Here is a 15855-nt window from a genome sequence, read left to right on the forward strand (position 1 = left end):
TTAGCAGACAGGTGACCGGTCCAGGGTGTATCCCGACTCTTTCCCAATGTGAGCTGGGGTAAACTCCCCCGGCAATCATGTACATGATAAATGGTTATAGAATATGGTTGAATTGATGGATGCAGATAATCAACTGTTGATGCTTTTGTGCCCGCTTATTGCTTTAAACTTCATCATCATACCCTAACACAACTGAGCAATGGGATCTTTAATTGCATTATTGAAACAATGGTGTGAACTATAATTGTGCTAATCTAGCATGTAGTAATAATAGTTTGGGGATATAGTCCTGACTTGATACTGCAGTAGTTTAGCAGTGACCACTTTCATGGATTAAGAAACACACACCCTGCAAATGGATTTGGCACATACAGTGGCAGAGGCATCCACCAGTTAATAAATCTTCACCCTTCTGAAAATAATTGTAATAAAATGAACTCTACAGTGCATCACACACTGGCCATGAAAGCATAATTTGACCGGCATCCATTGGCGTCGGTATCACACGCCAGACGTATCATACAGACAGAAGAAGTGGTCAAGGTACAGTAGCCAGGATGTGCTGAAGATACATGTAAATGTCTCTGTGAACCTATGCAGTGAAGGGTGTGAAGGGCTGATTGGTTGATGCAACTCTAATTAAGAGGTTTTGAAATAAAAAGAAAAAACATTACACAAGTTGTACACAAAGGTATGAAAGAGACAGCCACATGAACATCTCTCTTCAATGGATGCAGGTGCTTTGATGCGCGTCACGCACCACCGATGTGTGTTGCCCTCAAAATCGATTGCCCAATTTTACTTTTCAATTTGACAACTTTTACGAGCAGTCATCCCCAGTAAATAAATATACATTAAAAACAGTGTCTTCTATTTCATTCGTTCTGACAACACAGTGTAGAAAATAACCTGGACTCTCCTCTGTAAAGCGATCCATAATGTATAGCTAATTTATGAGCTATCCACATCATTTTACAAAAAAGCATTGAAAGGGGTTTGTATAGATCACAACAACCGGGGGCCAATCAAGAGTTGTTGGATGCAGAACTATAGCTTGGCTTGGTTATTTTGAGATTTAGGGATACTGTAGGCTATATAACAGCAAGAATGAGCAAAGTTTTACAACAGGCAAAGACAAAAATAAATAGCCGTAATAATCGCCGGGACAGCTGGGTGCATGTTTTACTTGCGAAATGATGTTGTATGATGGAGCAGGACGGCCTGAAGTTTACAGAGAATCCCACCAACCAGGAAGTCAGAGGCTCAGTCCCCACAGCAGCCTTGAGCATCCTTGACAAAGACACTAAAAACATACTGTAGACGTCTCCTCACACTGCTGATGTTCGCTCACTTTCAACTCACCCTCTCTTCGTCTCTCTGTCTCTATGCTGGGATGTGCTTGGTGGCAGGGTGCGCCTGAAGGCCAGCGAGTTTTGGTTAAAAATTCTTCCTTTTAAACTCCCTGCCTTCTGTTTAAAGCGCAAGTGCAGAGAGGAATGAAGAGAGAAACAGAGAGAGAGATAGAGAGAGGAGATTGCTTGAGGCAAAGCAGCTTCACAGAGAACTGAAGGCCTGCAGTCTTCTTGCTTCTCCTCTTGTCTCGTCTTTTTTTTCTTCTTCTGCTTTCATTACCTTTTTTCATTCCTATTGTATTCTTTTCTTTTCCACTTTTATCCCTCTATCCCCCTGTATTTTGTTGTAATTTTTAGCTTCTCGCCACAGTTGCCTCTTTCTTTAATGATGGCTGAAATCTTAACAGTCACTGTTTCGCTAACTTCTAAAAGTCAATGCATTTCTTTCATCTGTAATTTTGAAAAAATATTAAACTTGTCACTGGGTTCAATCGCTACTCTTAAAGGACAATTCCGGCGCAAAACGAACCTAGGGGTTAATAACAGATGTGTACCCACTCGATCGTTCTCTGGGACATGTTTTCATGCTAATCGAATATCTTTGTAGCTTGAAACAAGCTAGCACGGACTGCTGATTAGCTTACAACGCTAGTATTCGGGGCACAGGGAAAGTAAAAACAAATCGCACGGAGCTGCCACCGAACAGGACTGTCTGTATTGCACGGAGTGGGACCTTTTGCGTCGCGACACCCAAGAGACGCAGTGTTTTGTACAGTCTGAAGATTTCCCCTCTCTGATAAACAGGGCTGTACTTGAAATTTTTTTCCATGGCCTGAAAATAAATTGGAGACGGCGACCCAGACCTGAGGGACCAGATGGACAGTTATCCACTGAGTAGGTACACTAGACAAGTTATGTTTCACATCGATTAATTTAGGAGCATACAAAAAACTACAGCTCCCATTAAAATGTCTCCACCTTGTTAGCTGTAATCTCTGTTGTCTAACCCCCAATTTCCACTGGATGCGGAACGGCTGCGGAACGGCTACGGAACGGCTGCGGAACGGCGGTGGAGTCATTAGGTTTCCATTAGAGTCAATGTGTGTTCGGTCCGCAGCCCTCCGGAGCAGATACGCAGAGCTTCTATTTTTGCCGGACGCCGGAGAGCTCCGCAGCAACTCAGCACACGGCAGATAGTGCGGGACAGGAAGTCGAGCACAGAAACAAAATAAACATCCGGTAAATTTTCAAAAATAAAATACACGGCGGATCACATTTCCCTGCACCACACCTTGAAAACACAGCAAAGAGTTGTTTCCCCTCTACTCCTTCCGTAGCGGAGCCATTCCGCAGACGTTCTGCATTCAGTGGAAATCCGATTAAGGCCCTGTTTACACGAATACGCTCGCGGGTGAAAACGTAAAAATATTTTATCAGATGTGCCTTTCGTTTTAGAAGGCGACAGCGTTTTGGGGCTTAAAAACGTAAAAAAGTGAAACCACCCTCCAGAGTGGAAATTTAAAAAAATGCTCCACTGTCGCGTTTCCGTCTAAAGGGTAAAAACGCACTGTGCAAGTGTATGTGTGTGTGTGTGTGTGTGTGTGTGTGTGTGTGTGTGTGTGTGTGTGTGTGCGTGTGTGCACGTGCATTGTTTGGAGCAATAACTTCACCTCCTCGTCTGTCCAACACAATTGTCAGCTTTTGTTGTTCGCTTCGCCATGTTTAGGTTTCGCGCTACTAGGGAGAGAAGTAGAAGGAAGGTTCAACACAGGTGCGGGGACTTGGTGGTGTTGTGTGGCAGGGCTTCACACTACCACCTAGCCGCCTGGTGTGCATATTACATCAAATTTCACACACTTTTGCGTCACCATATGCACGCAGATTTCCCCCCCAAAACGCTCATCTAAACGCAGAATAAAAAGTGAGAATGCAACGCCACTTTTGCGTTTTCTCTTCAGATCGTTTCCGTGTAAGCATAGCCTGAAAAGTCTGTGCATTGCGTCATCAAGACCCTTCTGCAGGACTCTCAAATGAGTTGCTGAATAAAAAGGAGAAGCCTGTTTTTGTCTTACTTCTCTCTGAAATCGAGGACACATTGTTTCAAAAATTACTATAAACTTCGAGTGGCCAATATGCAGCGGTGGAATGTTACAAAGTACATGTACTCAAGTACTAATTTCAGGTACTTGTACTTTACTTTGAGTCTTTTCTTTTCATGCCACTTTCTACTTCTACTCAGAGAGAATTATTGTACTTTTTACTCCACGACATTCATTTGACAGCTTTAGTTACTAGTTACTTCACAAATTAAGATTTTTGAACACAAAACACATGTAGTTTAAAAAATATGTTTAATTATAAATTAAACTACCCAACAATATAACGACCTACAAGTACAGCTGAAATGATTAGACCGTTAAAACACAGAACCACTTGGATCGTTTCCAGTTTCTAAAATGTGAGGATCTTTCTGCATTGAGTACGTTTATTTTTAATACTTTTAGTACATTTCCCTGATGATAGTTTCTTTTACTTAAGTAACATTTTCATTGCAAGACTTTTACGTGTAACAGAGTATTTTTACCGTGTGGTATTACTACTTTTACTTGAGTAAAGGATCTGGATACTTCTTCCACCGCTGCCACTATGCAACTGTTGTCATTGTAAACTGCACATGTTGTGTGCTGAAATGCAAAGCTTGACAGGTGTAACAACAGTAAATAAAGCCGGTGGGGTTCAGGAAATGGTCAATGACAATTCGATAACAAAATACAACCTTGCTGCAATATATTATGTGCTGGATAGAGTATGCTCTGTGTGTGTCTCTTAACATTGTAGAGAATCTCATCCAGCTGTGTGTTAACCTCTAGTGAGTGATAAATCAAGTGCAGTACAGGTGTATGTGGGTGTACTGCTGTCACAGGAGGCATTTCTGCTTACTCCGGGACAAAAAGATGTGTGTCTCTGTGTGTGCGTACAGTATGTGGTTGGTACGAGGGGCTTTCCACCTTGAAGAGAATTTGCCCTGACAGCACATGTCAGTGAAGTAGAGGAGATTGGGTTAAAACAAATACGATGGAGGAGGAGGAGGAGGAGGAGGAGGAGGAGGAGGAGGAGGAGGGGAAGCTTGGTGCAGTGCCAACTCTGAGGTCACCTTAATATTTGATCTGCTTCAGTGAATGGAACCATCACAGTATGGCCATACTGGAGAAAGATAGAGAAACAGGGATGGAAAGAAGAAAGTAAGATAAAAGAGATGGGGAGTTACCGTCCGGGGGCGGTGCCCGGTCACGGAAGGCTTGTATCATGTGGACGCGCCGACAGTTTTGTTGTCATTACTTAGAATTCCTCATGGGGGCGGCAGAAACTACGCACTATAGCTTTAAGTCTTATTTTGCTTGTTTTGGCCATCATTTCAATAAGTTATGATAATACTCGGGATAGACCGACCAAAAGTAAGCTCAATTACCCAAAAATAAAAACCCTATCAGCTAGGGATGTAACGATTACCGGTGTAACGGTAAACCACGATAAAAATGTTGACGATAACAGTTACCATTTAATTATTTCATTTAAAATATCATTATTATCACGGTGGATTACCACGCTGTGGAAACCGTGTGTTTAATCCTTCCCAGCTTCATCCGAGTCACCTGAAGTTGCCGTGCAGGCGCACTGCGTAGCCTACAACGTGCATTTCTTGAAGTTGGAATCATAGCGAAAGGAGGAGATGACAGTGCTCAGGACATTTGATGTTAAAAGTTGCACTTTTGATAAGGCTTTGCCTACAGTTTTGCAGTTACACGTTTTGAAACTATTTCAGCTTGTGTAGGCCTATCAGTCCTTTCTGAACATATTGAACACACTTTTAAAAATACCGCGATAATACCGAAAACCGTGATCATTTTGGTCACTATAACCGTGAGGTTACATTTTCATACCGTTACATCCCTAGTATCAGCATGAAAACTGCCAAAAGTTCAGGAATGTGACATTGGTCGCCTAAGAAACCAGATTGAGCGCCTGGACCGCGGCAGCACCATGACGACCCCGAGGCCAATCAGCAAATCAGCCACACAGAGGGCAAACAGCTGATAGACAGACTGATAGGGGAGGGAAAAGAAGACAGAGACAGACAGAGAGTTAGAGAGATGGAGTGATAGAGCGATGGAGAAGGGGATGATAGAAGGAGCCGGACACACTGCACAATGGAGACCAGATCTTTGATACAGATAGAAACGGAAGACGCAGTCTCTGGAACAATGCTAATAAGAAGAAAACCATCAGTATTACCAATGATCTGGTGATCTATCTAGTACATTATTTTAAAATGCCATCTATTTTTTTTATTTGAATTTCTTTACTTTTTCTTCATCACATTACATTTTTTTAGTCTATAATGTCTAAATTTGTACCATTTAGCATTTGTACCAAGTTCATAAGTTGTTTTTTTAGATAGAAAAGGAAGAGAAGACTCGAAGAAAAGAAAGTTAGAAAAAAAAAATTGGCAAGTTAATATAGTAGGCTATAATACTATAGAATAAGTAGCTAAGGTGCTATATAATATAATGCAGAATATTTTCTTTTTTAATGATTATATCACTGATACTGTACGTATTGCTTGTTTGTTTTGTTTTTTGCAAATTGACTGCATTACTGCTGACCATTTTATTGATGTACTTCAAGGTGATAGATTGACTTCCAAAACACTAACATACCTGGGAGCAATTTATTGCTCAAGTTACTTTTAACTTAAAGGTCTTTCATGCTTGTCAATAATCAGTTGGTAATTCACACTATTTGTAATAATAATTATATATTTAGCGTGTGTCTAGTGGTGACAACTATGCCTTGATGTGTGTGTGTGTGTGTGTGTGTGTGTGTGTGTGTGTGTGTGTGTGTGTGTGTGTGTGTGTGTGTGTGTGCGTGTGTGTGCAGGCGCTGTACGAGCCTCCAGTATCTTCCCCATCCTGAGTGTGATCCTGCTCTTCATGGGGGGGCTGTGCATCGCCGCCAGCGAGTTCTACAAGTCACGCCACAACATCATCCTCAGCGCCGGCATCCTCTTCGTCTCCGCAGGTACGAAGGGAAGGAGAGGAAGGAGGCAAGGAGGGGTGAGGGAAGGAGAGAGTGAGAGAGGATGGCCGAATGAGCGGGAGATGTGGAGAGGAGAAAGTGTGTGTGTGTGTGTGTGTGTGTGTGTGTGTGTGTGTGTGTGTGTGTGTGTGTGTGTGTGTGTGTGTGTGTGTGTGTGTGTGTCTATCCATATGGATGAAAGGCATGACGAATGGATGTGGGGAAAATGAGCGGGAGATGTGGAGAGGAGAAAGTGTGTGTGTGTGTGTGTGTGTGTGTGTGTGTGTGTGTGTGTGTGTGTGTGTGTGTGTGTGTGTGTCTATCCATATGGATGAAAGGCATGACGAATGGATGTGGGGAAAAAAGGAAGAAGGGTAGAAGTGTTTTGGATGTACTTTAGGAAAAATGATGGAAGGCATCTTCAGAAAATCAATTTTCTTTTGCAATCAACATATATTTTTCTTTGGGTACTGTCACATGAATGGATGGGAACAGATACAGAATTGGACGGATGACAACGCAAAGATGTTATCCTTAAACCTTCAATCATTGATTTTTGGGCCATTTGAGGGCAGCGCAACAAGCTGTAACAAGACATATTGGCTATCACCTTATAAAGTTGATAGGGCTAACGTTAGCAAACAGTGGCTTATTTTTCATATTGCATCGTCATGGAGCAATATAAGCATTTATTTGGTGTCATGTTTCTGGCAACCAAAGATGAACGTTAAACCAATGTTTACAGTTCTTTCAGCATTGTCTCCACAAACTCCTGAGGGCAATATCTTTCTTTTAGCTAACTGTTCCATGGATGTTCACAAGCTAGTCATGCTCACTTTTGATTGGTGCTGGGCAGGTAGTGTACAGAGAGTCTTTTACTTACTAAGACAGCTGTCTACTGTGACCAAAAACACCAGTATTAGAGTGTTGAAAGTCAATCAAAACAGTAAAGTTGCAGGTCATAAAACCAAAATAATGAGCTGAAAGAGCTAAAATGCTCAGATTCTGTGATAATTACCTCCACCATTGACGTTATGTTTCCAGTTTTGTCTGTTTGTCAGCAGGATTATGGAAAAACCACTAGTCCGATTGTCATGAAACTGTGAAAGATTTAAGGAAGAACCCACAAAGCTTTGGCGTGAATCTAAATCACAGGGTGGATACACAAATCATTTTTCACTTTCACTAACGTTGCAAGATAAGGCATGGCCTTGGCGGAGGTCTGCGCTCTCTGAGTGCCCTTCTAGTTATACGTTGGTTCATCATTACAAGCAACACCTTTCACATCCCACATAGTCATTTGATCAATTGGTAATATAGAAATATCAATTAGAGAAGCTTTAATGTCACAATACAAGAATAAACTAGAAGCGCAGACCTTCGCCAAGGCCATGCCCTATCTCACAATGTTAACAAAAGTAAAACATTTGGATACATGATTCGGATCCACTCCAGAATTTCTTCCTTGGCCCATGCTACACCCTTCCACCAAGTTTTGCAAGTTTTATGGAAATAGGGACAGTAGTTTTCCCATAATCCTGCTGACAAACAAACAAACCAAACTGAAAAGATAGCTTCCTTGGCGGAGGTAATAAAGCTGCAGTTAAAAACAAACAAAAACAGACATTTTCTTTCCCATTTGACTGACTGGAGACTCTGACTGGAGCCATTGCTTTATTAAAAAAAAAAAAATCTGGACATTATTATTTACCAGTGTATAAAAGAAAATTAAAAAACACCCAGGATGAGGAGGCAAAGTGAGGAGAGGTGAGGAAAACACTGATGACAGCACAGTATCAGAACATTTGAAATAGACACACGTCTGCGTTGCGGAGCAGCTCAAAATAAAAAAAAAATCCTGTTTTGGAGACAACAGAAGCCACGATGGCGCTCGCTGACCACCACGTGATGTGCTGGGTAGCGCTCAACGTGTGTGTGGCATACAACAATCGCCTCAGGACGAAGCTAGGGAGACAAAGATAGCGCAGGTTTTCATTTTGCAAGAGCATTTTTGTGTTTTTCTGCGTGCAGGCATGTGTGCGTTTGTACTCTGGTTCTAGGCCATGGCCTACTGTGCTGCGCTAGATAACTAGTTCCCCTCCGAGTCAGAAGTGAGAGATGCAGTTCTCTCTGTTTCTCTCTCCTTTTCACTGTCTGTGTCTGTCTCTCTCGCCCTGTTGCTAGGCTAAGAGAAGGCCACTGGGATTACACTCTAAAAATAAGGTGTCCCTGATACTCTTCTGCTCTGATCCTTCTCAATCAGGCCCTCACAGCCCTTACACCTCAGTCTGCTTTTCTGTCTCTTTAAACTGTATTTGTTTCACTGTTTATCTGCATATTTGTCCTTTTGTCTGTCCGTCTGACAGTCCATGTGTCTATTTCTGGCTACACACAGCCAGAGTGATTATGTATGACACAAATGAAAGATGATCAAAATAGGGGGAGGGAGAAATGAAAAGAGAGACAGAGAGAAAAGGTAGATAGCAGAGAGGCAGATGAGAAAGATTGGCAGTGAATTGGAACATCGTTGGAGGGAGGAAAGGCTGCGATGAATGGACTTTAGAGATACAGAGAAAGATATTCAAATATAATATAAGAAATAAATGTAAGGCTGAATGTGCCCCAGTTTGCATCTCAAAGAGGGAGAAGGAGCTGTGGGAAATCAGAAAGAATGAGAGAGAGAGAGAGAGAGAGAGAGAGAGAGAGAGAGAGAGAGAGAGAGAGAGAGAGAGAGAGACAGAGAAACTACTGGCCGTCAATAGCCACAGTTGAAATCCTGTACTCTGTGAACTACAACATATTCTATTCACATTTCTGCTGTTGACACGCAGATGTAATAACTTACTTATTTATTTATAAGAACATTTCAGTTCTCTATCACCATCATTCATCAGCTGTCTTCATCTTCTCTGTCCTACAGCTATTTGGCTATTTAACTTGCTGGACAATAAAAACTTGACCGTAAACAAGTAGCATGCAAGGAACATTTATACAGGAACATGTCAATTAATAATATCAAATGTTGTTATAACTTATGATCATACTAGGACTGCTGTTACATTTTTGATGATTGAATCATCAATGCATTATATTTTTGGATACATATAAAAATATTAACTTTTTTCATGTAAATTCTGTAAAGAATTAGGCAGGCCGCTTCACTAGAAACAAGTAAACTTGACTTTAGAAAAAATGTAAATGCTGAAGACGCTAGCAGTCAAAGCTGAGGAGACGACTCTTTACCCTTGGTTTCTTTTTTTCTTTTTTTTAGCTGACCATTTTTATTTTCATTTAACCTTTATTTAACCAGGTAGGCCGTTGAGAACAGGTTCTCATTTGCAACGGCGACCTGGTCAAGACAACCGTAGGCGTGCAAGACACCAAATAGTTTCACATTCAATACAGTACAAGAACACAGAATACAATATGCTACATAAAGTGCAGAATAAGTGGGCAATTACAAATGCCAGCACGTAGTGAGGTGCAAGTAAGTTGATGGATGTGCAATATACATGAACAGAGAGTCTATATCACTGCTGAGATGGTGTAAAGAGTTGATGGTGTAAAGAGTCAGTAAACAGTCACAATGATAATAACTGTGATGATTTTGGTTGGTAAGTGTGTGGGCCTACTTGAGTAACAGTTTGGCTGTATTTTAGTTTTGATCTAATCCTTTTCCCTCTTCCTCTGTCCCAGGCCTGAGCAACATCATAGGAATCATTGTGTACATATCAGCCAACGCTGGGGACCCTTCCAAGAGTGACTCCAAGAAGAACAGCTACTCCTACGGCTGGTCCTTCTACTTCGGCGCCCTCTCCTTCATCATGGCCGAAATGGTGGGCGTGCTGGCTGTGCACATGTTCATCGACCGCCATCGGGAGTTGCGCGTGGGGGCGCGAGCCGCCGACTACCTCCAAGGTGCTGCCATCACGCGCATCCCCAGCTACCGCTACCGCTATCGACGCCGCTCACGCTCTTCGTCCCGGTCTACGGATCCCTCGCACTCCCGCGAGGCATCGCCGGTGGGCCTGAAGGCCTTCGGGACGCTGCCCTCCACCGAGCTGTCCATGTACACGCTGCCCAAGGGTCAAACGGGCACCCCGACAGCCACCTACAACTCCACGGAGAGGGACCACAACTTCCTGCAGGTCCACAACTGTATCCAGAAGGACCTGAAAGACTCAGGCGGCACCGCCAACCGACGCACCACACCTGTATGAAAGTGATGCGAGGGACCTCAGACAATAAAAAAAGAAAAAATCAGAGGGAATTTTTGGGGGGAGGCGGCAAAAGACAGATAATGGTGTAAAGGAGACGGAAGGGGAGAAGGGGGCTTTAATGGATACATGGAGTGAGGGGTAATAGCGACATAGGGGAAGTTCTGAGCGCTCCACAACACCTCAGATGATCACTGAGTTTCTGTTTTAAAAAAAGGAAACGGAAAAAAAAAGCGTAAAAAAAGAAACATGCATGATTTTCCCATCTACCATTGTTTAACAATGTTTTGAACATGTTTGTAAAGATATGAGCGGGAGGATGGGGAAAGAGGAGTTTGGGAGGGGGGTGGCGTGGGGGGGGGGGGGGGGGGGTGTTTGTTCGTCTCGGGGCTGTGGAACCGTGAAATGGTGGGCTGGGCCAGACTGCCCGTTTAAAGGTGAACTTTATATTTTTTACTCTTCCTCAGTCTGATGAAAAGGGGGCGTTAGTTGACCCCTCTGCCCCGCCTATGATCCCGCCCTCGCACCACCATCCCACAAGCCCCCCACCCCCCAACCCAACACACCTTAACCTCCCTTAAAACCCCACTCCTTTCTTTAGTTGCTGTATCTTCTTGATTTCATTCTTTATTCGCATTAATACTGTGAACCATTGCGGTGTGGGATTTTAGCAGGGAGCAAATTCAGGCCGCAAAAAAAGAAACATAAAAAAAAAAAAAAACACATAAGTTAATATATGTATTGATTATATATAAATAAAAGAATATATATATGTTAATAAATCATGACTACACTTCCCTGGCGCAAAAATATCAACAAGAAAAAAAAAGAAAAGAAAAGGAAAACAAAGTAACTTAACAAGTGAAATTAAATCAAGTCGTCATGGAAACTAAACCAAGACCGAGGATTCTTCGTGACTGGCTCATTTGACGGGCAAAGGCTTCCGCCTACTTGATAAACTCCTATTGGTTAGTATTAGACACATTATCACATTATTTTACAACAACAAAAAAAATCTTTTGGCCTTCCGCCGAAACCCTGGCAGCCATCCTTGTTCGGGGTCAACTAGAATTGAAAAGGTTGACCTCACTTCTTTTTTTTTTTTTGCTCCATAAAGGGGCGGAGTGAAGCGAGAACTCTGGGTAATGGAGGATCTCTCAGCAAACTTGAAGAAGACTGTGGACAATGAGACGTCACTACTGCCAAAGACACAAAGTAGTGCGTGAGACAACATGGCTACCAGCGAGGTGAAGCTAAGTGACTCCAAAAAATTAAGAATTTACATGCATGCTAATCAAAATCATCCGATCTGCTTTTAAGGAACCTACGTTTTGAACTGAACTGAACAATGATACCATGTAAGGGCAGCGGGGGTGACAAAGTAGAAATTAATGTTACAGTACTGTGTCTATTTAAAGTTTTCTTTTCTTATTTGAGTGGGTAATTTGGGGTGGGGCTTCATTACGCTTAAAACAAAAAACTTTGGAGAACGTATCAAGGCTTTTTTTTTTTTTTTAACAGAAGAAAATCTTATCTTGACTTTTCATTTCATTTTTATTTTCTCGGTTCATTTGAACTCTCACACAGCCTTAGCCTCTTTCTTTGTCTCATTTTTGTTGTTCGTTGGTTTTTGCGTTGTGTTGTTGTAAATGAGAATTTAAAAAAGAAAACGCGTAATATCTTTCAAGGTGCCAAAACTGAATGATTCTGAACTTGGATGCATCAAGTCCTGATGACGAATAAAAATTGAACCCCCCCATAGGGAACAGAATGAGTGTTTGTTGTATCACGTGTTTGCAGAGTCCAGTTAGACCCCAGAAGGACCAGTCTACTTTAGGATTTAAAGGTGCTCTAAGTGATGTCACGTGTTTTTTAGGCTACAACATGTTTTGTCACATACAGCAAACATCTCCTCACTATCCGCGAGCTGCCTGTCCACTGAACACACTGAAAAAAAAATGCAGTCTCTGTAGACAGCCCAGGCTCCACAAACGGCAACAAAAACAAACTGCGTCAACCTGCACCACCAAACATAACAAACAGAGTTCCAGCGTTCCAGCCAATAACCGACAACAAGGATTTTGGGGTGGGGGTTGGAGGGTTAGTGCGCGGAAGGGAGGGGGAGAGGACGGGATGAGGAGGAGGGAGGGGCGAGCTAGCCTCCGTTTTGTTTGACAATACTTCGAACGTCAACAAGAAGTGACGTCACCCAACATCGCTTAGAGCACCTTTAAGGCATTTTAGCAAGAAGACAGAGAAAGACAGATAGCAAAAATGAGAGAAAGATACGATTCTAGAGATTTGAAGGTGAGAGACACACAGCAGCAAGGTACACTGGGTACTGCCATTCATTTAACCCTTTGACAGACTATATAATCTGTCTTTAAAAAGGTCTGATGGTAAAGAATCCCTGAACGTGATGCAACTCAAAGCTTAGCTAATTGAAAGAAGAAGTTTACCCCTTCCTTTTCTATGGGACTCAAATGAAATGCCTCGGCAAATTTAAACTTGATGTAAATGTGAGTGAAGTTTGTCAAGAAGCTTTTGGTTTGCCGACAAACTGTCAAAGAAAATGCAGTGGTTGCCAGGAAATGTATGTTTTTTTTTTCCAGGTGTGGAAAATGCTGATGGAAGAGAAGATCATTATCGGCGTTTCTGGGATCCGATTGGAGGTTGCTTTTTTTACACGTTTGCAACCTGCTACCACACAAGCCTTGACACCTATAGAGACGAGCAAGAATTGGCGTAGGCAGTGTTGAGTGATTTGTTTGCTCAACCATCAGTCCAACCAACATTTGTCTTCTTGCTAAAGAGTGAAACACTGTTCAACATTCATTTTGCAGGCTAGATAGCTTATTTATAGCCTAGAAATCTAGACGCACCCTAGCGGCAGCAAATGTAGTTTGCAGCCAGGGTCAGTCTAGCAACTCTCTGTTGGCTTCCGAGCTGGAAAAACCAAATTCTGGTCGGGCCAATCACATTGTGTATAGAGTCGGTGGGCGGGCTTAACATAATGACGGCAGAGTTGCGACGGTTCCGCGTGAATTCCCTGCTACTTGAAAACAAAGAAGATGGCTGCTGCTGCTGCTGGCTAACAGCGGTCTTTCAAATCGGCTTTGGCCGCGACTCTGGAAGACTTGGAGTTAAGCTTTTCTTTGAGAAAAGAACGAAGAACGGCACTGAAGTCATTCTTAAAAAAGGAAGATGTGTTCGGAGTTTTGCCGACCGGATACGGCAAAAGTTGAATCTATCAACTAGCGTTGCTCTGGTTGGTTGTAGCGCTATCCTATTGCGTGCAGAGGAAGTTTGAAATACAACCGTTTATCCCGCACCTTGGATTGAGCCCTGCCAATGGTGAGTTCGCAGACCCAACATCTTGATGTGGGTCTGGCTTGTCAGGCTAGCTTATTTAATCAGCTGTTACACATTAAACAGCTTAGAAACATATATATTTAAAAGTCAAGATCGGTCAGTTTAGACGCTGAACGGTCTGGTCTTTGTTTTTCAATACCACTGCTAAGGAAACTATTTTTTTTCCCCTCGACTTGTTAGCTAAGAACAAGTTGTGTCTCAGCGTCACAGTTAAGTCAGCTGTCACTCAAATCCATACAGTGGCCCAGGTTCAATTTTGATGTAGCTTTTTTTTTTACTTCATAACGGGATAGTTTTTGTGATTTCAGTTGGACTTGCTGTAATACATCCACGTTTCAGTGGAATAGCTGCCATAGCATGCAACACCATCATACACATAATAGGTTTGCTACAGCATTACTTGCCTCGGCTTCGCCATCTCACACTGCGCAGCATTTTCTCACAGAGAACATTAAAATGCTTGATCTTGTCGGGGTAATAGTGGTAGAAAATGCAGCAGCACATTGCAGTACAGGCAAGACTTCCTCAGGGTGCAAACAGTGTGTACCGCAACATGTTGTATACTGTTGGCACTGTTTTGAGTAAAGTAAACTGGACAAAGAACGCTCTGTCCTTTGTCTTTCTGTACTTTTTTTCCCTTCAAATTACTCTTTCGTCCTTATTTACTCTGCCATGTCCTTGTTCACGCTATCACTTTCTCTCTACATAGTTCAGATTTTTCGCTCACTTATTCACTGCCTTGCTCACTCACTCACTCCCTTTTCCATTTCTCTGTTAGCTCTCCATTAGCCGGCTGATCTGCCGTTGCATCAGCTGTAGAATAAATGTCAAATTCAACATCAGCCCCGATGTCCTGCTGCATGATACCCTGTCTCTACGTGCTCTCCCTCTCTCTTTCTCTATCCCTCCTTCCCTCGCTCTCCCTCCCTCCCTCCCTCTCTCTCTCTCTCTCTCTCTCTCTCTCTCTCTCTCTCTCCTCCCCTGGTGCGATGATCAAAGTGGCTTGCATGTCTCTCTGCAGTAGTGCTGTGATCGCTGAAGAGAGGCGAGCGAGTGAGGGAAGAGAACGGAGGGAGGAGAGAGAAAAGGGAGTGGAGCAGCCTGATTCAGGAAGCCCCACACTCCCCCCCTCTGGTGTGGAGGTACATCACGATTTTCTCATTTTAGTGTTCGAACTCGGTGACACCCGCCGAAGTTCATGGAACGTAAATCTTCCACAGCAGTGTCTGTTAGAAGCATGAATATAGTGGAGGGTAAATTCAGACTTTTCCTTTAGGATTAACACCAGCATGACTCTAAATTGCTGTACATATGTGATGTGTGCTGCCAGAATAATTATACACTTTGACAGTCTTAGATTGTAATTAATTAATACAATCATACATTTTGAAAAGCTACATGTTATATGCTATATGCTATATGTCTTGGCCAATCAGAGCTTGTGCTGCTGCCACATGAGATCGCTTACATGTCTTTAAACTAAAGCAACTACGATATGGAAACCGTAAAATGGCTAGTTAACATTAATTAGATGGAATGAGATACAAACGTACAAGTAAATAAATAAGAAAAAGTAGAATTTAAAAGCATTTTATAAAATAGTTTGACCATTCCATTTGAAAATCAAAGTATTCATTCATAATTCAAAGAATAAGGAATAAGGAAAACAGAATTGCTACATTTCTTTGGCTGGGAGAAGTTGCCAGACAACCAGAGGGGACTGCAGGTAGTTACTGCTACCAACCAAGAAATAGTCCAGCACATACAGTAACCCGCCGTAAAATGGTGAATTGTAATTTTTGTACTTCAGCTTTTACAAATTAAACAAATGAGGTTTT

The 15855-nt window shown here is 42.4% G+C and overlaps 1 protein-coding gene across 1 annotated transcript in view; it reads left to right on the plus strand.

Annotated features, from left to right (window-relative positions):
- cacng2b (calcium channel, voltage-dependent, gamma subunit 2b) overlaps positions 1 to 10648 on the plus strand; it is a 71361-nt gene extending 60713 nt beyond the window's left edge. The window contains exons 3-4 of the mRNA XM_078268167.1: positions 6291 to 6431; positions 10125 to 10648. Of these exons, the coding sequence (XP_078124293.1) occupies positions 6291 to 6431; positions 10125 to 10648 (665 nt within the window). The remainder of the gene's footprint in view (positions 1 to 6290; positions 6432 to 10124) is intronic.
- The last annotated feature ends 5207 nt before the right edge of the window (positions 10649 to 15855 follow it).

Source organism: Sander vitreus, chromosome 2, assembly GCF_031162955.1.
Source record: "Sander vitreus isolate 19-12246 chromosome 2, sanVit1, whole genome shotgun sequence".
In the NCBI taxonomy this organism is placed as follows: Eukaryota; Metazoa; Chordata; class Actinopteri; order Perciformes; family Percidae; genus Sander; species Sander vitreus.